The following is a 23,001-nucleotide window of genomic DNA, read 5'->3' on the forward strand; positions in this document are numbered from 1 at the left end:
CACGCTGACCAGCATGGCCAACCTGGCGTCGACGTTTTCGAATCAAGGCCGATGGAATGAGGCCGAAGAGTTAGAGGTGCAAGTGATGGAGACGAGAAAGAAGGTGCTTGGCGCAAAGCATCCAGACACGCTGACCAGCATGAACAATCTTGCCTTCACGTGGAAAGCGCAGGGTCGAGATCCAGAGGCTATCGGTCTAATGACGGAGTGTACACGGTTTCGAGAACGGGTTATAGGGGCTACCCATCCGCATTTCATTTCTTCCTCGAAAATCTTAGCGGATTGGGGCTTGAATGAGGCGCTCGTAAAATAGAAGAGAGCAAAGAGCACGAGGAAGATAGCGCTATCGGGTAAAGTACAGTCGCTAAAACCCGAAATATATAGTCAGATGATTACCAGGTCTTCGTGGGGCTTCTAGAACTTCGTAAGTCTTGACCGTATGCTATATGCATCTCAGAAGCTATGGCAGGAAGTTGTGTTATAAGAATTACAATATGCATGGAGCCTCTGAGCTGTTTGAAGTCAAAGTACCTCGAGTTCGTTCCAGCACGGCGGGTGTTCCATCATGTAGGGGTGGAAGGTTACGTGGTTTTCCCGTTCCAATAAAGACTATCTCTTGCTGCGCAGGAAGAGAGTTGACGACTCCTTATTGGCCAAGTTTCACTCAGAGGTGGAAAATGTTACGAAGGCGGCGAACCACTTCCGAACCGTAGAATTGAAGGTAAGCTGGCCGTCGCTGAACAGCATTATCACAGTAATGGAGATCGGCTCTGATCAATGGGACCAAAGAACGATCAGACGGCAGCTTCGCTGCATCCGGAACTGTGTTCTAGAAGCCATGAAGGAGTCGGGCCGTATGCGACATGAATTGGCGACACAAAGTAGCCGTAATGGTCCAGATGAAGAAAAGGACGAAGCGTCGCGGAAAGATCATCCAGACATTCAAGCCGATGTCAAGTCGTTCGATCAACTCTTAAAATAGGGGCAGAGTCCATTTCATGAGTACCGCCGACTCCTCGCGCTCGTCGGGCAGGACAGATATGCTGTTGCCTTAAAACAAGGCGTGTCTTGTCTCTGCCTAAAACGATGTCTGAACTTCCAGTAGACACCTTCCGACTCCGCCAGCATCTTGTCCAAGATCAAAGTCGACAATTTCCCAAGCGACTCCACCGCCGTGGCCGATCTCCTGTCGAAACTCCTGCACTCCGCCTCCGACTCCAAAATAGACCTTCTTTGCAGCAATGATTGCTTTGCCCATTGATACTGGGCGCAGGGTATCCATCAGGACTGCAGAAAAGGTTTTTAGAGATGGGATGGAGTAGATCGTCTCTGACGCGACTACGAATGTGTTTAACTTGGCGGATGCGCCGTTAGTAGGGAAAAGAGACAGGAAAGGTGATGGAGGACACCAAGATCCCGATATAAGTGTCAAGTGAACTCCCGATTCCGATAGGTTCGCTAGGAACATTTCCTTCAGGGCCTCGGTAACGATGAGGTCTTCCGTCTGCCACTCTTCATCTGGATCTGCATCGTTGAGGTTTGCTAGGGGATTCGGCTCACTCTCCGAGAACGGGTGTTCCGTTGCAGGGAGAGTGGAGCAGTATGTGAGGAATAGGTTTGGAAAAGAACAGGTGCGGAGGACGGAGGCGTTATAGTCGGTCAGGGTGAAGTACATCTGTAATGAGTTCACAAGAGCGTACTGGAACATAAGAAGGGTCGGGAGTGCCGTGCCACAGCCGAACTATCTGCTAGTTAATACTGAACTTTGCTTCTCACCTTCATACACTCATAAGGGCATTACCTCAATGATGTGATTCACACGGCATAAATCGTCCAGATCTTTCCTAGGTCCTCGGTCTAGTAAATACTTGACGAGATCTATTGAACATTCCCAGCTCTTGAAACCGCCTTCGTAGACATTTGTGGTGAGGTCCGAGTTGTCGAGCCCTTCGAGCGGCGCATTGGAGTCTCCCACATCTTCTGCCATCAACTGCATTCGGATATCAAACAGTTCTCTCCTAGGCAGCCGGATCCGGTGGCCCTGTGGAGACTCGATAGTGATGACATTATAAGATAACCTGGATGGGAGGCTCTCGACCTGATGGTGTTTCAGCAAATGATTTTCGCTGGTCCAAAGTGTTTCAAGGCATGTAGTAAAAGCAATTGACTTTGCGGTAGAAAAGGTTGCATAAAAAGTTGGAAATACCTACAAGCTCCCTGATATCATGAGATTTGGGTGGCACCGACGGCTGGACCTCGCCCTCCGCCGTATCTATACTGCTCCCTTCCCCGGGTGTTTGAAGGTCATTTTCGTCGGCTTCAATATCATCTCCTCCAAATCCGAAGGCAAAGGACGACATAGAGCAGATGTCCGGTATGGACTCCCAGTTCCCACCAAGGCCTCAACCTCGACGGTCAAATGCCAGGAATGGGGACTTTACACAAAAAGAGAACGAGATGTCAACTCAGAAATGGAAAGAAAGTACCGTAATACCCAGCTGACTTGCTCAGTTCGTCTACTCATATGAGAATTACAATATTACTTGGAGCCAACGGGATGTAAAACCTGAACATGGGGCAAAGCTGTGGACCATTTTTAGGTTCCGTTGGTAGGTGTACCTCTAGAGTAATTAGTGCCAAACCCTGGGAACGTCACGAACAATTTTGGTCTACACACATTGGGCATTGTGCAACGAAACTGAGGATCTAGCCGTCATTTGCTTTTCCCCTAATAGAATACTCAGTAATTATGTGCAATCAGGCTGTTGTGCTGCTGTGGTCCCCGGAGACGACGTCGGAGCCCCACTTAATCCCGAGAGACAGTCCGTGACAGTGAAGTTGGGGGAAATGGGGATCCGATAATGGGAAAGAAGGAGCTTCGGACAATAAAGATGGAATTAAACCGTAATATAAAATGATAGATATCATGATGTTGGAATTAAGCATCCTATTTACAAAATTCCATACAACATCGGACATTATTCCTGAACCTCCTTGATTGCCCTGATATCAACATGGCTGGAAACATCACCTTCGACGGTATGTACGGCGCCAAGCCCCCAAGAAGCGCATACTCCTAACATTTCTTAGACTACCTCGGCCTCACCACCGCTCTCTTCGAATGGGCCGATTCCTACGACTCCAAAGACTGGGCCCGCCTCGCCAAATGCATCGCCCCAACCCTCCGGATCGACTACCGCTCCTTCCTCGACAAGATATGGGATGCGATGCCCGCGGACGAGTTCCTCGCCATGGCATCCGACCCGACCGTCCTCGGCGACCCGACGTTGAAGACCCAGCACTTCATCGGCGGCACGCGCTGGGAGAAAGTGTCTGAGGACGAGGTCATCGGCTACCATCAGCTGCGCGTCCCGCATCAGAAGTATACTGACGCGACACTGAAGGAGGTGGCGGTGAAGGGGCATGCGCATTCGACGAATATTCATTGGTATAAGAAGGTCGATGGCGTGTGGAAGTTCGCGGGCCTGAGTCCGGATATTCGATGGTTTGAGTATGACTTTGAGAAGGTCTTTGCTGCCGGCCGCGAGGCGCATGGGGAGAAGAAGAATGAGGTCGTGTCGGCTGAGAAGACGGCGGCGGAGGTCGTGGTGAAGGAGATTGGGGTGCCCGACCTTGCGAAGCAGGCCAGCGGCATTCCCGGGCAGGGATGATTTCGTGACACCTTGGTCGGGGTGACTGGAGACATTCTGGAAGGCCTCATAGAGTGCAAGCATTGAAGCTAATGAGATCAATTGCCGTGGGCGACCAGATCAGCGCTTTCACTTTCAATATCTCTAAGGAACAGAAGGATATGGTCTCACAATCATCGAGCTCTCCTAGTTGCAGTAGCATAATATACATTTAAAAATTAAGGTCCAAGCATATATACATACGTTTGCTAAGTAACGCTTCCACCAATGAGGTATTCATCGGCCCCAAGATTACGCCGTCCGCTTCCGCTTAAGAGTACTGAACGCCATCTGCCCGCTTCCAATATGATCAAACAAAAACCAAAGCCATCCTCAAGATGGCGTTCTCCAATTCTTGTACAGGCAACTACACAGGTTACCTCCATCGCCTGCACCAATCGACTGTGTTGCACCGTTCTCAATCCTCTCCCAGTTGTCGTCCCGATAGCAGTTAGGAATGCCCTCGCCTGCAGAAATGACTTCTTCGGCACGAATTGCATAGGGCCACAGATCATGCGCCGGATCTCCATTCGTCGCCATCCGGTCATTAGGATAGTCTCTCGCCATCTTCGTGTATAGGAATCCGGTGAACGTAGTTGCGTTAAAGTAGCATGTCGCTCCAACGTTGTCGCCGGTCAAAGATGCCGTTGGTTTGACCATCTTGTCCGTGGTTACTTGGAAGCGATATCGCTCGGAGTCCTTGCCTTGGTCGAGGAGGGCCAAACGCGCATTCTGGAAATTCAAAGCAGCCAAAGAGTTGTCGGCACTAGAAATCACCCAATTTCCAGACGACGGTTCCGAGATCGTCCAGTTGAAGGTCGCGAGAGATTGTTCGGGTGAAGTGTTGTAGATCGTATATGGGGGGCAGCGCCAGATGTCAGGATTTGAGGTGCAGTTCGTTTGGATCGTGTCTAGGAAGGTGGTCATGGAATATGTTCCCAGAGGAAAGTCCTTAGGCGGAGGGTTTGCTCCCGAAGTACCGGGTAGAGAAGTAGATGGATTCGAAGTGGACTGGTTTGGGTCTGGTACATCTAGGCTGTTGAATGTGAGCGCAGGTTTGCAGTCGGTTGACGGGTAAACGAACCTCGGAGAGCTTCCTCTACTCAGTCCGACGCCTAGTCCGACAGCCAGAGCTATGATAATCAAGACGATTACCACTATGATGAGCAGGATGCGCTTCCGCCTCCCTCGATCTGAGAATAATCTTTTCCCTCTCAAGGTGGCCATGGGCCCTCGCTTCTCCTCCGGGACACTTCCCAGCTCGCTCCAGATACTGGTAGTATATAGACCCCTCAAACCACCACCATTTGAAAACGCCTTGTTTTCCAGGCTCTCCCTCGGCGGCTCCCCAAAGCCAAACGAGCTCCTCATCGGCGTGAAGATCGAGGTTCGATTCGAAAACCTTCCCGAGCTTCTTTTTGACGAGGTCTCTCCAGCATTAGAGGCACGATTATCCATGATGACAGAGAGGCGCTCCCCGGCTGGAGTAGATATCCGTTTTGCTGGCGATTCATCATCGTTGGGCAGCGAGAGTTGGACGCGCCCGTTCTCCGTCATCTTGATCAGACGGCGGCGATCCTACGCCAAATTAACAGTCGCGAGACGTCGCTCTTGCGAGCATTCGGATTCGAGTCGGCCTGCGAGGGCGTGAAATGGAAGCTTCCCGCTTCTTGTGAGGGACCAGGACAACAGACAGGGTCGCAACTCGTGTCTTCGTGCCTCGTGGGGATCTACGCAAGGGTTCAGGGATGGAAGCTGGTCGGTTCAAGCTGCAAGGAACCAGGCTCGACTGCGTCGCGTTATTCGGCTCTGAACATCGCATAAGTATGGAACGAAGATCAATTGACATGCACAATGTAGAGCAAGAGTAGAATAAGGTTGCAAAGACTCAATGTACAACAATGACTCTTCAAGCACGGTGAAGAATTGAGAAACGGCAGCAATCGGGGCGCGTGCCCTAATGGGACGATGTGAATGAGCACCATTTGTCCGGTGGAGCAAGCAGCCGTCCTGCCAGGCAGCGCCATGAAAATATTGGACAGGGGCGAGGAGATCTATCCTCTACAAATCACAATTGTCATCAGGGGGTTCCACTTGGGGAGTTGGGGATCGCCATGGCGATCCAGTCTGAGGCTAGCCAAAGCGCCACGATGTTGTTCTAAGGTGAATCGAGCAATGAAACAAATTAATCATCAAGAATGAAGACAGACCAGTGATCACGTGTTGCTGCGACTCGTCAACAATTCACGGCCTGGCGCCCTGGCCTAGCAACAAGCTGACATAATGACATGCGATGCTGACCTCCTCGCTGTATTCCGTACCTTCAAGATACTGGCATATCAAATCTATAAGGCACAATAATTTGACATCCAAGAAAAGAGCTTAGGAATGAGGCCTTCCCATGTGGCCTAAGTAATAAGACCCAATCAACCCCGAGGTCTGCAACATGTCCGACCTCGCCCGCTCCTTTGTGGCATCCAAGCTGGCCTCGCTCCCTCCCGAACCACCATTACCAGAAGACAAGGAGGAACGCGAAGATGACTCGTCGTCCGCCTCCTCGATGTCCTCAACCGGCACCGTGATCCCCTCCGGATCTCTGAAACCCGCCGCCCCGATCCAATGGTCCGACTTCTTCGCCCAGGAGCTCTACCTCGAGCTTGAGAAGGACGGCGAGGTCGCCAAGTTCCACGTCTATCATACGCCGTCCACCGACCCCAGAGCGCCGCTTGTGGTGCTGCATCACGGCGCCGGGTCGTCAGCCTTGTCGTTCGCGCTGTTCACGCTCGAGCTCCAGAGGCTGCTCCCGAAAGCCGGGATTCTTGCGGTCGAGGCAAGGGAGCATGGCTCGGTGGTGCACGATGCGAGCGGAGCCGTGCAGAAAGACCTGTCGATTCAGACGTTGAGCGATGATCTGGTCGAGATGATTCAGTTGACCCAAGCGCGACTCAATTGGCCCACGTTGCCGGAGATATGGCTGGTCGGGCATAGTCTGGGAGGGGCGGTGGTCACGCATACGGCCAAGACCGGGCAGCTGGGCAACAAGCTCATGGGCTACGCGGTGCTGGATGTGGTCGAGGGGTCGGCGATGGAGACGATCAAGCATATGCAATCCTATCTCTCCTCCCGGCCGTCGATCTTCCCGACTATTTCGAGTGCGGTGGACTGGCATATCCGGTCGCGAACCCTGCGGAATCCGGAATCGGCACGGGTGTCGGTGCCATCGCTACTTATGCAAACATCCACGGGGAGGTGGACATGGCGGACGGACCTGACGGGCACGCAGACCTACTGGGAGAACTGGTTTGTCGGGATGAGCAGAAAGTTCTTGAGCGCTCGAGGGGCGAAATTACTACTGCTTGCCGGAACCGATCGGTTGGATAAGGAGTTGATGATTGGGCAGATGCAAGGTACGTGGATAGCGGTTGTCTCATTCAGCGTGTCATTGTTCTGGATACTGTATCCTCTGATACGTCAACTGAACCTTCGCAGGCAAATTCCAACTGCAAGTATTCCCCGCTGCCGGTCACTTCATTCAAGAAGATCTGCCCGAAAAGACCGCAGAGGTCATCGTCGAATTCATCAAACGGAACGACAGGAGTACTCTAGTTTTGCCCCCCAAGGTATCAGACCTCCTCGCCCAAGGCAAGAAAGTCTGAAGGACCCCCTTGTCCTGTTCTTGCTGTCGTATTGGAGCGAGATACCTAGCAGCAAATTGCGCCTATGCGCCCCCTTCGCTGAGGGTGCTCCCGAGTTCGTGATTTCCACCGGGATCATGGAGTTGCAAACATGCCAATCTTGCATGTGTATCTTCATCCCGGAGATCCAACGCTCAACGTCTCTCCATCCGCAGGTCCTGCATCGCCGCCATCAGCAGGACCCTTGTCCACTTTCCGGGTCCGCTTCCGCTTCTTCTTCTGCCCGGCCTCCTGGCTTTCCGCGTGGTCTGGAGCACCATTCGATTCTTGGCCCTGGGATTTGTTGCCGGACGGCTCACCTTCCGCTTGTCTAGGCTTGTCTGAGGTATGCGTCGGCTTCGTTCGCTTCTTGACGCTGAGTGGATTCGGTGCCTTCGGGCCCCTGTGCTTCTTCTTTACTGCTTTCACTTCATCGGGTTGGGAATCGTCCACGTCCTTTTCTGCGGCATTTGCCTCGTCGTCTATGGCCCGCTTCCGCTTCGCTGGGGACCCGAGAGTGCCTCGCGTCTTCAATCCTTCCAGGAACTTACTCCGCTCTTGGCCATGGCACTCCTTCACTGTAGCGGCCGACATGTCCTCCAGAATGAGCACACTTCGGTCGATAAAAAGTATTGGGATACCCGGGATCTGGCGCATCTGTATCCTCACTTCACGCTCCTGGCTGGCAATGATGTACCGGTGTTTGTTCGTCTTGTTATCTTTCGCGTCGACCACGGAGGATAGACACTCGAGGGTGGAAAGCGGTTCATCCAGCTCATGGTGACCGCAACGTCGTCGCTCGAATGTTTTCGCTTGGTCGATCAACTGGGAGTCCTTGGTCGCATAGAGGTGTCGCATGGAGCATTGGGTAATCACTAGAATAACGATCAGCATATGACGGTGTGGAGTAACGCATGAACATACTCGGCTTGACTTCTCCTTGCAATGTCCTCGTGATCGCCGGGAGAATATCCATCTTGCATTTGGCGGCATCTTGCACAAACTCGGCATCGACGATGACCTGGAACGGCTCTCGAAACCCGAAATGCAGCTTGTAAGAGTGCAATAGCTTGCGGTATGCCTTAGCCCGCTTTAGTCGCATCTTGTTAGATGTAATCAAGGCACCTAAAGCAGCAGAACACAGCTCCGACTTCCTGTATGAAATTGAAATTCAGCAGTCTGATTATTGATATGTTGCTGGGAAAAGAAAAATGCGGGAACAAGGCTACAAGGCTACAAGGCAGGTTTGGCGTGCACGAGCCACCCATATCACTATCCATGATCCACGCTAGGCCCAATATGGAATAATGGATGAGCTCATCCCTCATGGAATTTCTAGCCAATGACCAATGTAGCCATGTAGTTAGTATGATGGTCACTAAGTTAACTAGGAGTACTACTAGTAATGCAGGGTCTTGTCAAGGACTCAAGGTGTGACTTGCGGAGTTGCGGCATTACTGATTCCTCTCCTCATCACTACTCTTCACATTAATATTCCTATTACTGACATTGGTTGCATCTGTTACCCGGCTTTGGCCGCTCCAAGCCAATCCGTGTAACCAGATCATGAGTTGTACCAATGTCAGAATCACCAGTCCATAAACAAGGGGAGGATGGCACTTCCGCAAAGAGCTCCGCAGTCGGTCCTAGCGATAATAAGGATTCTACTCCCGAAAGGTCGATACCATCTGGCGGTGCTATATCAGAGTCGAAGCCCGAGCTAGACGAGTTTGGCCTCCCTATTCGACCCAAAAAACCAAAACCCTCCCCGCCAGATTCCGACGAGGAGGATGCCTTTGAGGATGCTCCCGAAGCCCCCGGGCCGGACGAAGCTGGGAAGGGGCCTGAGACATCTCTGGACAAGATAGCTGAATCTGCAGCTGTACAGCCACAGGACTCGGAGGATAAGGGGAAGAACAAAGACATGGCCGAACCGGCCGCACAACCAATGAAAGAACCGGAAACCACGGATGAGGGCAAGAATAGCACCGCACAACCAATGAAGCAGCCGGAAGCAAAGGATGAGATCAAGAAGAATACTGCACAATGCTCAAGCGATGTGCCAGAAACCAGGCCAGATGGTCCACACAAGCGTAATCTATCCGAGTCCATCCAGATCGAAGTCGACGCCGCTCGAGCCCGGAATAACAGCATCGCCAAATCCACCCATTCCAAATCCAACAGCGGCCAATTTGCGTCAGAATGGTCATACCAGCAAATGGTCACTCAAAACCAGAAGCCGGTGAAGGAGGAGGAGGAGGAGATGGATTGGGCGGAGATGCCAGCGTACGCTCCATTCGACATATACGACGATGATAACAAGCTCATTGCGCGGGAAAAGGAGGATTTGGACGAGGACGACGACCCCTATACTGGGTTGGGTGGCGCTGGTAGAGGATACACACGTGTGCAGCTGGACGAGGACGCTCAATCGGCCACTAGCATGGATGACAACACTGCATACTTATTCAAAGACCAAGGCAAAGGCACAGCTCTGATGGATGAAGATGAAGATGTGAGGGATGCGATGTCACAGCTTCAGGCGACCAAGGAGCTCTTGACGGAAGGGCAGAAGATCGCGTATGTCAGCCTGGTCCGGTTGGCGATGGTAGACATGATCAAGGAAGTGGCAAGCCTGGAGAGAACGAGGAATTCGAAGAAGGCGGTGGACAAAGCGCACGACTCGATCACGAAATGGAGCCAGAAGATCAAGGTCCACCTCTATACGCATATGGAGATCACTGCCGAAGAACAACTTATGATCGAGCAATTGGCGGAACACGGTGTCCAGCCGGGTGATCTAAGTCCTACGTTGATGCTCAATGCGAGGGTTAAGAACCCGGTCGGTGAAAATGTCTCTTCTTCAGCCCGGAACTCGGTGGCCTTGTCCCGTCCCGCTTCCTCGACTACACTAGCTATAGAGGATCAAAGAACTCCTTCATTGGACAAGCTAGCACTTGAAAACGATCCCCCTACCGTTGGCACAGGTGCCGCTTCTTCGGGCCGAAATTCAACCGCTCTACCCCGTCCCGCCTCTCCGAGCAAGGAAGTCATGGAGGTTCAAAGGACTCCTTCACCGGACAAGCTGGCACCAGAAAACACACCCCGACCCAGCGTTGGCTCAGATCGGCCACCATCCTACGATCCGCCACCATCCTATGACGAGCATGGCGAAACACTTGAAGAAGCTGTTCGAACTCCCTCACAACTCCCTCAGACCAAGGTCATCGACATCGACATCCGGTGGACTGTCCTCTGTGACCTTTTCCTGGTTCTCATCTCCGACTCATCCTACGATGCCCGCTCCCGACAGCTGCTTGAAATCGTTGCGTCATACTTAGACGTTCCATGGCAGGACATCTGTCGCTTCGAGAAGCGGGTTACCGATGCCTTGGAAATGCAGGAGCAGACCGACAAGGAGAACTGGAATGAAGAAGACCACATGTCGAATAGAGAGAAACTCGCACGAAAACGACGGTATGTCATGATGGGACTGGCGACCGTTGGTGGCGGTCTGGTTATTGGACTATCGGCCGGTCTCCTCGCCCCTGTCATCGGCGCTGGACTTGCAGCGGGTTTCACTACGATTGGCGTGGCGGGTACTAGTGGCTTCCTCGCCGGAGCGGGTGGTGCTGCCATTGTTACGACTACTGGTATCGTTACTGGGGGAAGCATAGGGCTCAGAGCATCAGATAAACGAACGGGGGCAGTGGAGACGTTCGAGTACAGGCCTCTCCACAACAACAAACGAGTCAATTTGATCGTCACAGTCTCTGGGTGGATGACTGGCAAAGTCGATGACGTTCGTCTTCCATTCAGTACCGTCGACCCGATCATGGGTGATATATACTCAGTGTTGTGGGAGCCGAAGATGCTGCAGAGTATGGGAGATACCATCAACATCTTAGCAACTGAGGTCAGTACACTACTTGCTCCCCTTAACCGCCTGCTAAATTCGATGTAGGCTCTCACTCAGGGCCTCCAACAAGTGTTGGGAGCAACCATCCTCGTTGCTTTGATGTCCGCAATCCAACTGCCTATCATCCTAACGAAGCTGTCATACCTAATCGACAACCCTTGGACGAATTCCCTCGCACGAGCCGATGCGGCTGGACTCATTTTTGCGGACTCGCTAATCGATCGAAACTTGGGTGCCCGGCCCATTACTCTGGTTGGCTTCTCTCTCGGGTCCCGTCTGATTTTCACTGCCCTCAAGGAGCTGGCCAAAAAGGGCGCTTTCGGACTCGTGCAGAACGTGTACCTCTTCGGATCGCCCGTGGTCGCGAAGAAAGATGAGTATATCAAGGCAAGGTCGGTCGTGACAGGGCGTTTCGTGAATGGTTATGTTGCAGGGGACTGGATTCTGGGTATGTTTCCGAAACGTTCGGATTTAACCCCTTCTGACCATTTTCGCTATAGGGTATCTCTTCCGCGCGACGGGAGGCGGTATTGCCCGAGTCGCAGGTTTAGCTCCTGTCGAGATACCTGGAATAGAAAACATTGACGCCGGCCCGTTCGTCAATGGCCACATGGCCTACCGACAGGCCATGCCTCGTCTATTGCGAGAAGTGGGCTGGAGTGTCGAAAGCGATGAATTCACCGAAATCGAAGACCCCGACCCCGAGAACCACTCAAAGCGCCAACGAGAGCTGATCAATGAAATCGAGGAGGCTCGGAAAGAGCTCGAGAAGAAGCCGGAAAAGAAGCGGTTCGGGCTCTTCAAGTCAAAGAAAATGGCGGAGAAGAAAGAGTGGGAAGTCTACGATGAGAAGACGAAGCCGGGCGGCGAAGAGAGCAACAGTGGCATTCTGTTCGATGTCGACGCCATCCGGAAGGAGGCTGCTGAATTGGCGGTCCAGGGCATGCAGGTCAAACAGCTAGAATCCACGCTGCCGCCGATGCAGTTAGATATAGCGGATATCACCCCTCGCGAGCTGGAGTCGACCTTGCCGCCGATGAAGCTGGACTTACATCCACCGCTCGACAGGACCCAGTCGACGCCCGCAGTCCTCCCCCAGGATTCCAAGAAGATGCCGGCAGATGATGGGCCAGAGAAGAGCGGTGCAGCGCCGCCTTTGGCGCGCAGTGTGACTCTGGATCCGGCATCGTCGAATGCCGGGGCTGGTTCGGCGAGTCAGGATCATTCACCGTCGAATTTGCAGGCTAATGGTTCGCCTAACTCCCGGACGCTGCAGCCGCCTGTTCCTATCGACCTCGGGCATAATGTGTGGGACAACGATGAGTTTGGCGGCGAGCGAGAAGTCAAAATGACTTTCGAGTAATACACCTCCATTCAGAGGGCTATTGTCCGTTTTTGTTACATCATCTAGGGTGGTGGGTTCACGGCATTGGTTGGAGTTCCTCTATTATTAGTTTCAGCGACGTTGATTCGGATGACATCCGACGAGCGCCTTACTAGAGTGCTGTGGAGTTCATATGGGGTTCAATTCTCGTCATCCGAAAGCCATAGGGATGGATGCATGGATGCTTCTACGGAGCGGCTAATGGAGTACCTTGGATTCTAGAATCATCGCGGGAGTCCAACATCGGACTCCGCAGGTTGCGATGTCGCCATGGGGCATCACTCTTTGTATGGTAGACTCACACGAGCCTCAAATGCGATACATTAAGCTACGATCGCGTTCGCGTCTTGCTCTCTAGCCTCCTCGTCCGCCGCCCTCGTCGAATCGTGCCCCAATATAAGCCCCAACACGGTCCGTAATTCCTTCAAAAACCTACTCACCTCCGCTTCCGTGCCCACCGTGATCCTTAAACAGCCCTCACATCCTGCCTCCTTCCCTCTAAACCTCACTACCACGCCTCGGTCCTCCGCCAACCGCTCGTACACCTTCAACGCCACCTCATTACTCGGCTTCCCCCCTCTTCCATCGAGCATCTCCACCAATACGAAATTCGCGTTCAACCCCCCTCTGAACCGTCCCACCCCCTCAATTTTCGGCAACTCCTCCACCATCCGGTTCCTCTGCTTTACGATCATGTCCCTCAGCGCAGTCGACCTCGCGAGGTGCTTCTCCGTCAACGCCGCCCGCGCCAACGCGCTCGTCGGCGCCGAGATGTTATACGGTGCCTTGAGACTATTCAGCAGATTCGCGACCTCGGGCGCGCAGAACGCCGCGCCGATGCGGAGGCCCGCGAGGCCGAACGCCTTGGACATCGTCTGCATGACGACGAGGTTCGGGTGCGTCGGCACCGCGGGCGCGAACGAGCTGCCCGGCGCGGCAAAGTCCACGTACGCCTCGTCGACGATCAGCACGCCGTTCCACGATGGGTGCGCGAGGATCGCATCTACCGCGGCTTTCGGGATCACGGTCCCCGTCGGGTTGCCGGGGGAGCAGAGGTAGACGAGCTTGATGGACGGGTCGGCGGCGAGGGCGGCGCAGATGGCGGGGACGTCCGGGGCGAAGTCGTTGGTGGCTTGGAGTGGGACTTTGACGATGGAAACGTCGTTGACACAAGCGCTCACGCTGTACATGCCGTAGGTGGGCGGGCAGGTGAGGATCTTGTCACGGGCGGGGACGCAGAAGCAGCGGATGAGGTTGTCGATGGCTTCGTCGGAGCCGACGCCGATGAAGAGGTGGTCGGGTCGGAGGGGCGTGGGGGATTGGGATTCGGCATTTCTTAGATCGCAGAGGAGCTGTTTTAATTCGGTCTGGTGGCTGCAATGGATGTGAATGACTGCGTTAGGTGGAGGGACGGGAGAGGATTACGGATCTGGGTATCGGTTCAGCCCTTGCAGATCGACTTCGAGTTCAAGGCCGGATGATTGAATCTCCTTTTGTTTTCCAAGCTCTTCAAGTGCCAGTCCGGGCCCATATGCGTTCTCGTTGGCATCTAATAGGATGTTGGTGCCATCATCTTTGTAGTCGCTGAGTCACGTCAGTTGAGGGCGGAAGATTTTGGATCCGCGGGTTCATACTCTCGCGCACATCTATATGGCTGCAAGGCCAGGATATTTGGTCGAGCGCAAGTCTGTAAATCAAACATTGTTCCGTCTTTCCCTGAACGTCTATAGCTACGGAATATTTTCTGTTGGATGAATTGTTCGTCGAGAGCATTTCGATATTCTAATGCCAAGACCTGCCGACTTCGGGCAGCGCTGAGTCGGAGTCATCGATTCCACCGCCATATTTGTCAACAAACCTGGGAATATTATTCCTTCAAACCATTTTAAGAACCCGATAAATCCGATTGGCGTATTGCCACGAGCATAGGAACAATAATTGTTACAATAGATCTTCATGGTAACAATGTCATTCTGTCATTGAGTTGACTGTAGCCTGCATATGCCCTATATACAAACAGGAACCCAGATCCGAGACCGTCTCCATCACGTCGTCTGCGCCATACGCAGTGTAAGACGTCTAAGACCCATCTAATCTCTACAGGGCACGAGTAACCAAGACCCATACAACTCCATCTTTCATACATGACAGAATGAATACCAAAACAAACACCGCCAGAATGCTCCTCCCACCGGTATCCCGTCCAACCCATCTCCACAAAATGAAAATGCGTAGGCAAACAGACGTCGGCTTCGTCTCACGTACCCAGACTCCATCGCGTATCTCATCGATTGTTGAAGAACCAACTCCCTCGCTTCGCCCCCGATGGATCTTGGCCTTGCAGGCTCGAAATGACGGGGATCGGCGCGCTCGCATCGCCGCCGCCACGCAGCGGCTTCGCAATCTTCGAGCCGCTGAAGAACCCGCCCGCGTTCGTCGGCGAGCCGAGGCCGCGGGTCGAGCCTTGTTTCGCGGCCTCGAGGCGCTCTTTGACTGCGGAGAGTTGCACTTCGAATCTGGGGTCGGGAAGTTAGCACAGTAATTCTGCAATGGGGCGGACCGGATGAGAAGCGCAATCGGCACGTACTTATGGTTCGCCGCGGTGAGTTTCTCCTGACTATCCTGCAGCAAGTTTTCCAGGCTATGGATGCGCTCGGTGCGCGCGATCAGTTTCCGCTCCGCGATGGCGACTTCCTTCTTCAGCGCGCTGTTCTGCTCGATCAGCTGCCGCTGGACGACGGTGAGTTGCTCGAGGTTGCGTTCGAGGAAGGCCATCTTCTTCTGCTGGGCGCGGTTGTTGGAGGTGCGGAGGACGTTGTTGTATTGCTCGCGGGTTTCGTCGAGGGAGATTTCGAGCTCGACGACCTAGTGGGATGATGTTAATCACAACGTTCAATCCTCGACATGGAGGGTGTGCTGGAGATGGTCGACTTACCCGTTCGCATCGATTCTGTAGATCTCTCATCAAGCTCTTCTTCATCGCGTCGAACTCGGTGATCTGCTGTTGGATAGTCTTGCCGTTCACAGCCGATCCGTTCGCCGCGACGGCAAGTGCGCCCGACTTGATGCGCTCGTGCAAGACCTCCATCTCCGTCTTCATCTTCTGGTTCTCCTCCGCCTTCTTCTGCAGCTCCTCCTTGAGTTCCAGGGCGATTTCATGCTCGCCATTCTGTCGGTTGTCGTATGCATCCGCCAGGCGAGACTTGATCGCGTCCACGTCCTCGGCGCCGAGCTTGCCCTCAAGGACGTCCTCATACTCCTTCTGAAGCTTCCCAAGTCGCTCTTCTAGCGCATCGCGTCGAGCAAATTGCGCCTCATCCTGCTCCGAACGCTGTACCACCGAGAGCTCCGCCTGCCGCACAATGCCTTGCGTCTCCATCAATTTGTGCCGCAAGTCCTGCATCTCCTCCGGCGAGATCGCCTCGCCCGCCACGGCCATCTCCTGGAGCGCCTCCACCTGCTCGATGACATTCCGTATACTCCGCTCATTGTCGCTGAAGATCTCCCCGCCCAGGTCGAAGCTCGCCATCATCTGCGCCATGCGCTCCGCCTTCTTCTTCTCCTTTTCGTCGAGCACTGCGGTGGTTTCCTTCGCGTTCATCCGGGCGTCTAGCAGCTGCTGCTTGACTTCGTCGAGTTCGACGGTCAGCTCGGAGTTGGCTTCTTTGAGGCTGTCCATTGTAATCATGGCCTCCTTGGACTCGAAGTGGATCTTCTCCACCTGCATACGGAGCTCGTTAATCTCGCCGCCGAGCTTCTCATTGTCTTTCGTGGTGCGGGAGTCGTGCTGTCGGAGCAGCTGGAGCTCCTCTCTCGCTTCCTTCAGGCCCTTTTCTGCGTTCACGAGCGCGGATTCCTTCTCGGCGAGCTGATCTTGGAGCTCATTCTCCCGGCGGAGGAACTCTTCCCGTTCGTCTTTGTCGAGCGTGATCGGTGTGCCGGCCCTATCCAGGTCCAGCCTAGAGTCGGGCCTCGATGGCGTCTCGGGACGGGATTCTGTACTCCTGAGCCTCGACGGCGTAACAGGAGGCCTGGTGTCTGGCTTTCTTGCGGTTGCCATGTCGCGTGTTAACCCAGGTGTCCATCTCTCTCTTGGAACGCTCTCGCCGCTTCTCCACAGCTGCACTTCCGAGTCCAAGTCCTGGATGTAGGATTCGAAGCTCGTAACCTGGGTTTGCGCCTTTTTGAGAAGGGCTTTGAGTTCGGTGGGACTGAGTTCGGCGTTGACCTTGGCCTTGTTCTTGATTGCCTTTGCTCTGACGCCAAACCGTAGCGTGCTGACGGTTTCCGCGTCATTGTAGCTACTTGGAGAGCAGTTGATGATGAGGGTCGTCCGGGAGTTACCACCCAACGATTCTTGTAGGATACGGGTGAGCTTCGAGTCTCGATAGGGTATGTGTGTGGATTTTCCGTCCGTAAGATTATTAATCACCATGCCCAGGGCGCTCAAACTCTTGTTGATCTTCTTGGCTTCTTCCAGCGTCTGTCCGCTGGCACCGGTTTTCCCAACCTTTTCACTCCCAGCAAGATCGACCAGGAACAGCTGCCCACTCTTCATCGACCCGGTCTCGACGTTTTTCTGGGTGATGGTAATGACGAAGATGGAATGTGAACGCGACGATTCTTGGTTCATGTTCGTCGCCGCGACCGCGCGCGCTAGACCGCCCCGTCTCATGACCTCGTAGACCTCCGCGACGCTGGATACGTAGATCTCCAACAGCCCTTTGACATAGACCCCGCGATTCTTCTCCTCGTGGATGGGTAGGTTGTCGTTATGCGGCTGCAGCAGGTCGCGGATCCGCTCCATGTAAATCTCCATGTAGCTTACCCGGACCGTGTACTCGATGTTCCCAGGACTGGATAGGATGCTGGCGAAGACCTGTTCCACGATGCGGGGGATCACGCCCTTGCCTTCGTCGTCGTCGATGTCGGAGCCCATCATGGTGTACGATTTCCCCGCGCCGGTCTGCCCGTACGCAAACACGGTGCCGTTGTAGCCATTGAGGATGTCGTCGACGGTGGATCGGATGGAGTAATCGAAGATGTCGGATTGGCGGCATTTCATGTCGAAGACCCGGTCGAAGGTGAAGGCCCCGGAGGCCTCTTTGGACTACTCATGGTCAGCGTGTCGTAACGTACCTTCTCCTAGGAAATATGCATACTTGGATACTACATGTGTCGTCGGAGGCGAATTCAACAATCGGTTCTCCTCCTGCAGTCACCTCGATCTTGTTCTGCGGGCGAAACCGCGCGACGACTGTATATCGACGCGGTTAGTATGCATATCAGACCCCTTAACTGGAGCCCTCCACGAACCTTTGATGCTGTTGGAGCTCCTGTAGCAAGTGCCATTAGCATACTGTAGTCTCCCGTTGACTTGCAAGAGGAACCCGAGAACTTACGCCATGGTGACCGCGAATCTTCAGGGTCCTTGTATCGCAGGCTGAAGCAACAACACACAACTATCCTCCGCTCCCCCTCAACAAATCTGTTTCTGTTCCTTGATGCTGACGGCAAACCCGAATCCAGAACAGCCAGGACACGTAAAGATCATGCACGTGGGGTAGCAGTATGCAATTATCCTGTCGTACACCCTCAAAAGCCAGTTACCCGGTTGGTCCGTGGTCGAATGTCGTCGGATGTAAATTGGTAAATATGTCGATGTCGTCCCGATCTACATCATCCCGCGCACGCAGCGCCGACCATGAAATTGTAGATCTCGTGTATCAGGAGGAGATGGTTTGGGAGCGAGTGTAAGTTAGTCACCATGAAAACAAGGCATGTCAACTTGTCAAAGTGGAGGTATTCCTTTTGCCAGCAACTAATGTTGACACCCTGGCCGGCAGCTCTGACCCGCGCTGAGGGACGTGTTTTGCAAGGGCTGGTGAAACCGTGAAAGGTTGATGGAGGGGTTATGAATATCAATGTGTTGGATTTACCCAGTGGAAGAAGTAAAATGCCTTTGAACGTGATTCTATTATTCCTAGTGTCTGAAAAATGAAGTGTTATCATTTCTACATAAAGGATCCCATGCTTTTACTTCGTTACTAGGATTCACCCATTATGGGTAACCGCCTTGTTCATACAGCATTGATGCAAAGGAGATGCAAAGGAAATTAATGTAGTCGCACGTCCACTCATTCATGATCATATATTCATTTCCTAATGGACTGATCCTAGTCTATATGAGCAATTCGAATGGTCATTCCGCCTTTCCATATCATAACCAAAACCCCTATAAGCGAGAAGTAGTCAAAAGCCCCCCCTTGTCCGGACCTGCCATCCCAAATCACGGACGGAACACCGAGATAAACCAGACGCCATGCTTGCTCTTGCAGAACCAGGGTGCGGGCAATGGAACGGGGTATGAACGATGGAGCTGATGGTGAAGATCATCCAGACCGAAGAAGACTCGCGGATCGTCCGGACGTCTCCTCGTAACCAAGGGATGTTCACGTCGGATATCGGGATGATGGATCTATGCATAGTGCGCGCTGCAAACTCGAGGAGGGCGGCGTTCAATCCTCCCAACTCTTCTCCACCGTCTCCCGCACCCGCTTCGTGTACTCCCTCCGATTATCTTTATACAGATTCGACGCCTCGACGTTCGCCGGCGACGACGTATTCGGATCATTCAGTAGACTGCCCATCATGCGTTAGCCAGCCCTCTCCATCGTCCGGTCTCTCTCAAAAGGAACCACCCACCTCTGAATACTCGTCAAGATCGCCGCCACATCGTACGTCGGGCTCCACCGGTTCTGCAGAATGTCCAAGCACAGCTCCCCTGACGCGTACACGTTCGGGTGGAACATCTGGCTGACGAACTTCACCTGCGGCGGCTTGTTGGGGTACTGCTCCTCGAACTGGAGGACCAGCTTGAAGGTGCCGTCTTCAAAGGGCGTGTCGCCGGGGCCGATGATCACGGCGTTCCTAGAGGGCGGTGTCAGTGCTGTGAGGACGTTGGGGGGGTTGATGGTGGGAGTGGACGGACCAGATCATGACGTTGTCGGAGACGGGGGAGGCGGAGATGCCGGCGGGGGGGTCGGTTTGGATACGCTGGAGGAGGGGAGGTTAGCTTTCGATCGGAGAGGATGGGGTGGTGGGACGGAGATATGATGCTCGAGTAAGAAGACATCTTGGAGTCGACGGACTTTGAAATCGCGCATCAAGCGACGACGCGCGATGGTAGACATGGTGTCGATGGTACTTGCTGCTGCAGATAAATGAGATAACTGGTGGTTTGCGTCTCGGGTGGTGAGGGGTTTGAGGTTCGACTAAGGTAGGGGATTGGATGAGATCGACGCGAGGAAGTAGATGGGTGGACGAGGTGTGGATTGATGTTAATAAGTTGGGTTCACTTATGTCTGGTGATGGGCTGGTGGAGGAGGAGGGAACATGGACTGGAGGTTTCGACGCCGATCTGTAGACGTGACTGGCTGCTGCTCCACCTCAGCGTCATGCGAGATATTTCCGAATCATGTTATGAATATTTCCTGATTGATATGGGCACTTCATTAATGACGAGAATTTCATGTCTTCGGATTTAACGCATTATGGTGTGTGGCAGTTCAAGGTTGACGTAATATGTATCACTGTCGGAGATCCCTTCACATTCTATCTCACTCGGACTCCTATGGAGAAACGAACACCGACCATATGAGAGTAGATATATCTCAGTTCATTATCATGCAATAAAGGTACGAACACTGGGGTATGCTAATAACGGTCCGATTCATCCATCCCGATGCCTTTAATGCTATAGATTGTCAATGACTCCGCGCCCGTCTTCCTGATCCACCCCCAACGCCAGACGATCAAGAGAAGGTGCAGGTCCCAGTCTACCTGCCATCATCGCATCCGGACCGTCAAATCTCGGGAGCCACGGCCATGTTGTTCGTGGATGCCTGAGTGGATTGCTTCAGGGCAGCCCGGACGGGGCTGAAGTACGGATGAGCCATCGCCTCTTTGGCTGTGAGACGTTCCTAAGGTCCGTTAGCGAAACCCAGGACCACTGCAACGGGACGGTCATACCTGATGGTCGTATCTCAGCAACTTATCCAGGAAATCAATCGCCTCGTTGCTGACGAATCGCTGGTTCTCCGAGTTGATAAAGCTATGCCAGCTCTTCCGGGGGAACCGGCCCAAGATGTCGTCGTACTGCGCGTCGAGCTCGATGTCGTAGCGGTCGAGGTAGTCGAACAGCTCGTCCGTCCCGAGCACCTTCGCGATCTTCACCAGCTGGTCCGAATTGCTGTTGCCGTGGAAAAACGGCTCTTTGCGGAAGATCATGGAGGCGAACATAGCGCCCAGGGACCACATGTCGAGGGAGTAGTCGTACTCCTGGAAGTCGACCAGCAGCTCGGGACCTTTGAAATATCGTGAAGCCACGCGGACGTTGTATTCCGTGCCTTGGTGGTAGAACTCGGCCAGACCCCAGTCGATGAGTCGTAGTTTGCGCTTCTCGTGATCGATCATCACGTTGTGGGGTTTCACGTCGCGATGCATGATGCCTTTGCTATGGCAGTAGTCCAGTGCCTAGGCTCGTCAGCGTGCCAATCATTCCCCCCCAATCCGCAAAAGCCTACCTTGAGGAGCTCGTTGATATAGTATCGGACATCGTAGTCGGAGAACTTGGGGTAGAGGCTTCGGAAGTCGGTATTGTTCACGTGCTCGAATATTAGGGACGGAGTTTTGCTCTGGACAAAGAAAATCGAGTCAGCATTGAGGGGACATATCATCCACGTACCATCGTGGTGCGTGGAACTCACTTGGTTATCCCGCACGACGTCCAGCAAGGCGATGACATTCGGCCCATTCGCCAGGTTCTGCAAGATCTTGATCTCTCGCTTTATCTTCTTCTTCTTGACCGGCTTGAGGACCTTGATGACGCATTTCTGGTAGTTGACGACGTTGATGCCCTCGAACACTTCGGAGTACTTTCCACGACCTAGTCACACGATGATCAGCCTACCCCTCCTTTAAGTTTTCCTGCGACGGAGATGGCGGGACACCGTACCGATCTTGCGCACCACCTCGTAGTTGTCCAGCTGGCCCCACGAGATGTTCACTGAGTCATAGTCCCAGTACGCGCGGGGCATGTTCGCGTTGATGTCGGCGTAGACCCGCGCCATGCTGTGAGCGTGCGGGAAGGTCTTGTTTACGGTCCGGATGTCGCCCTCAGCCAGCGGCGAGTATTTCGGCACGTATCCAGGTGGGATGACCCGGACTTTGGCCGACGTCGGGTTCGAGGGGTCGTGGACGGGGGAAAAGGAGAAGTTGAGGTGGAAGGTGGAGGCGATGAGTTGGTGGATGGAGGACAAAGAGGAGAGGGAGGACAAAGAGTAGGAGTGGATGTTGAGGCTGGAGGTGACGGAAGAGAATCTTGTGTTGAGTGGGAGAGAGTTGGCGTTGGCGTTGGCGGCGTTGGCGGGGGATGCCTCTGTAGCAGCAGCAGTAATACTAATGCTGCCGCCGCCGCTGCTCACCACCCACAGCCAAGCGAGCACCGCCATCAGAAACGCCCCGACCACCGCCACTAGTTTGGTGCTGCGAAGCTGCTTGAGCATATTTCGATTCAGTTGATATGTCGATGATTGTAGATGATGAGACGTGCAGTTGGGCCATCACAACAGCATTGTAAGTGCATTTGATTCTATTAAGTCCAGTCCGTTGGTCTGAATTGCCGTGTCTATTGTTTAATGGTACCGTACCGATATTCTTTGTCAGTTGCCATCAGCTGCGTTCTCCTTGGACCTGCCATAAAATCCGCCTGCATTCAGTACACTACGTTCACTGAACCGTACATTAAGAGCTAGGACTACTACGGCACTTTACCGTTCAAGAGCTTGGAGCCAAATGGTATTCGAGGATGAAAAAAAAAGGAGAGTTAGGTTATGGCTGACAGTTAGTGCAGGGAGTCTTCAGGAGCGTCTAGCAAACAAACCCATCCATTTCATCAAGACAAATTCGAGTCAGTAATGAAAACGAGAGATAGCAGATCCTCTTTCCAAAATGCCCTATCATGATCTCAATGTCCCGTTCGTGGACGACAGCGTCGAGTTGTCACGAACAATAGCATTTCTAGCAGAGCGTGAGTCAGCAGCCATTCCGCTCCTCGCTCTATCATGGGAGATCTCCACCCGAGGAGAGATATCAATGGCCAAGTCCATAATCAAATCGTCGAGGATATATTCATGCTAGAAGACCGGCTGATCATTTCCCTCACATAGTGGACTACGACGTCGTCGCCATCAACCACACAATATCGGGCCCAATTCCCTTAACAATTGTACGTCCTCCAACCCCCGTCCACTCCCAACTAACCCCCAACAGCCC

The 23,001-nt window shown here is 53.4% G+C and overlaps 13 protein-coding genes across 13 annotated transcripts in view; 6 read left to right on the plus strand and 7 right to left on the minus strand.

Moving 5' to 3' along the window:
- The window catches only part of P152DRAFT_403054 (HET-domain-containing protein), a gene marked incomplete at both ends in the record, with an annotated part of 2,871 nt that extends 2,558 nt beyond the window's left edge, over nucleotides 1-313 (plus strand). The window contains one exon of the mRNA XM_033676687.1: nucleotides 13-313. Coding sequence (XP_033531297.1) covers nucleotides 13-313 — 301 coding nt within the window. The remainder of the gene's footprint in view (nucleotides 1-12) is intronic.
- Nucleotides 314-1,078: 765 nt separating this feature from the next.
- Nucleotides 1,079-2,360, minus strand: P152DRAFT_402996 (uncharacterized protein; the record flags this gene model as incomplete). Its single annotated transcript, XM_033676685.1, has 3 exons — nucleotides 1,079-1,741; nucleotides 1,802-1,980; nucleotides 2,207-2,360. 3 exons carry the CDS (start codon nucleotides 2,358-2,360, stop codon nucleotides 1,079-1,081), a joined length of 996 nt encoding a protein of 331 aa, XP_033531298.1.
- Nucleotides 2,361-3,014: 654 nt separating this feature from the next.
- On the plus strand, nucleotides 3,015-3,671 carry P152DRAFT_451861 (Scytalone dehydratase plus inhibitor; the record flags this gene model as incomplete). Its single annotated transcript, XM_033678256.1, has 2 exons — nucleotides 3,015-3,039; nucleotides 3,091-3,671. The coding sequence occupies 2 exons, from the start codon at nucleotides 3,015-3,017 to the stop codon at nucleotides 3,669-3,671; spliced, it is 606 nt and encodes a 201-aa protein (XP_033531299.1).
- A 351-nt stretch (nucleotides 3,672-4,022) lies between these two features.
- Nucleotides 4,023-5,246, minus strand: P152DRAFT_476325 (uncharacterized protein; the record flags this gene model as incomplete). Its single annotated transcript, XM_033681495.1, has 2 exons — nucleotides 4,023-4,725; nucleotides 4,774-5,246. 2 exons carry the CDS (start codon nucleotides 5,244-5,246, stop codon nucleotides 4,023-4,025), a joined length of 1,176 nt encoding a protein of 391 aa, XP_033531300.1.
- An 889-nt stretch (nucleotides 5,247-6,135) lies between these two features.
- On the plus strand, nucleotides 6,136-7,345 carry P152DRAFT_402970 (protein phosphatase methylesteras-like protein 1; the record flags this gene model as incomplete). Its single annotated transcript, XM_033676682.1, has 2 exons — nucleotides 6,136-7,096; nucleotides 7,179-7,345. 2 exons carry the CDS (start codon nucleotides 6,136-6,138, stop codon nucleotides 7,343-7,345), a joined length of 1,128 nt encoding a protein of 375 aa, XP_033531301.1.
- P152DRAFT_461350 (uncharacterized protein) lies at nucleotides 7,177-8,541 on the minus strand. The gene is made up of 2 exons (XM_033680111.1): nucleotides 8,288-8,541; nucleotides 7,177-8,238 (listed from the first exon to the last, which is right to left on the minus strand). The coding sequence occupies exons 1-2, from the start codon at nucleotides 8,463-8,465 to the stop codon at nucleotides 7,499-7,501; spliced, it is 918 nt and encodes a 305-aa protein (XP_033531302.1). The 5' UTR covers nucleotides 8,466-8,541; the 3' UTR covers nucleotides 7,177-7,498.
- A 401-nt stretch (nucleotides 8,542-8,942) lies between these two features.
- On the plus strand, nucleotides 8,943-12,645 carry P152DRAFT_476328 (DUF726-domain-containing protein; the record flags this gene model as incomplete). Its single annotated transcript, XM_033681496.1, has 3 exons — nucleotides 8,943-11,279; nucleotides 11,328-11,730; nucleotides 11,783-12,645. 3 exons carry the CDS (start codon nucleotides 8,943-8,945, stop codon nucleotides 12,643-12,645), a joined length of 3,603 nt encoding a protein of 1,200 aa, XP_033531303.1.
- Nucleotides 12,646-12,989: 344 nt separating this feature from the next.
- On the minus strand, nucleotides 12,990-14,368 carry P152DRAFT_402950 (histidinol phosphate aminotransferase; the record flags this gene model as incomplete). The annotated part of the gene is made up of 3 exons (XM_033676680.1): nucleotides 12,990-14,040; nucleotides 14,092-14,250; nucleotides 14,301-14,368. The coding sequence occupies 3 exons, from the start codon at nucleotides 14,366-14,368 to the stop codon at nucleotides 12,990-12,992; spliced, it is 1,278 nt and encodes a 425-aa protein (XP_033531304.1).
- Nucleotides 14,369-14,626: 258 nt separating this feature from the next.
- P152DRAFT_461353 (kinesin-domain-containing protein) lies at nucleotides 14,627-18,453 on the minus strand. Its single transcript, XM_033680112.1, has 6 exons — nucleotides 18,069-18,453; nucleotides 17,983-18,002; nucleotides 17,829-17,923; nucleotides 15,602-17,776; nucleotides 15,254-15,531; nucleotides 14,627-15,182 (listed from the first exon to the last, which is right to left on the minus strand). Exons 1-6 carry the CDS (start codon nucleotides 18,071-18,073, stop codon nucleotides 14,951-14,953), a joined length of 2,805 nt encoding a protein of 934 aa, XP_033531305.1. The 5' UTR covers nucleotides 18,074-18,453; the 3' UTR covers nucleotides 14,627-14,950.
- Nucleotides 18,454-18,737: 284 nt separating this feature from the next.
- P152DRAFT_156583 (uncharacterized protein) lies at nucleotides 18,738-19,208 on the plus strand. Its single transcript, XM_033673973.1, has one exon. It carries the CDS (start codon nucleotides 18,810-18,812, stop codon nucleotides 19,047-19,049), a length of 240 nt encoding a protein of 79 aa, XP_033531306.1. The 5' UTR covers nucleotides 18,738-18,809; the 3' UTR covers nucleotides 19,050-19,208.
- On the minus strand, nucleotides 18,791-19,957 carry P152DRAFT_461354 (ubiquitin-conjugating enzyme E2). Its single transcript, XM_033680113.1, has 4 exons — nucleotides 19,818-19,957; nucleotides 19,658-19,722; nucleotides 19,372-19,596; nucleotides 18,791-19,308 (listed from the first exon to the last, which is right to left on the minus strand). The coding sequence occupies exons 1-4, from the start codon at nucleotides 19,857-19,859 to the stop codon at nucleotides 19,185-19,187; spliced, it is 456 nt and encodes a 151-aa protein (XP_033531307.1). The 5' UTR covers nucleotides 19,860-19,957; the 3' UTR covers nucleotides 18,791-19,184.
- Nucleotides 19,958-20,228: 271 nt separating this feature from the next.
- Nucleotides 20,229-22,082, minus strand: P152DRAFT_441561 (putative casein kinase). The gene is made up of 5 exons (XM_033677708.1): nucleotides 21,683-22,082; nucleotides 21,435-21,613; nucleotides 21,252-21,362; nucleotides 20,698-21,201; nucleotides 20,229-20,648 (listed from the first exon to the last, which is right to left on the minus strand). The coding sequence occupies exons 1-5, from the start codon at nucleotides 21,795-21,797 to the stop codon at nucleotides 20,532-20,534; spliced, it is 1,026 nt and encodes a 341-aa protein (XP_033531308.1). The 5' UTR covers nucleotides 21,798-22,082; the 3' UTR covers nucleotides 20,229-20,531.
- Nucleotides 22,083-22,677: 595 nt separating this feature from the next.
- Nucleotides 22,678-23,001, plus strand: part of P152DRAFT_494199 (uncharacterized protein) — a gene marked incomplete at its 5' end in the record, with an annotated part of 1,397 nt that continues 1,073 nt past the window's right edge. The window contains 2 exons of the mRNA XM_033682211.1: nucleotides 22,678-22,756; nucleotides 22,896-22,954. Coding sequence (XP_033531309.1) covers nucleotides 22,678-22,756; nucleotides 22,896-22,954 — 138 coding nt within the window. The remainder of the gene's footprint in view (nucleotides 22,757-22,895; nucleotides 22,955-23,001) is intronic.

The sequence above is a fragment of the Eremomyces bilateralis genome (genome assembly GCF_010015585.1).
Source record: "Eremomyces bilateralis CBS 781.70 unplaced genomic scaffold P152scaffold_23, whole genome shotgun sequence".
Classification (NCBI taxonomy): Eukaryota; Fungi; Ascomycota; class Dothideomycetes; order Eremomycetales; family Eremomycetaceae; genus Eremomyces; species Eremomyces bilateralis.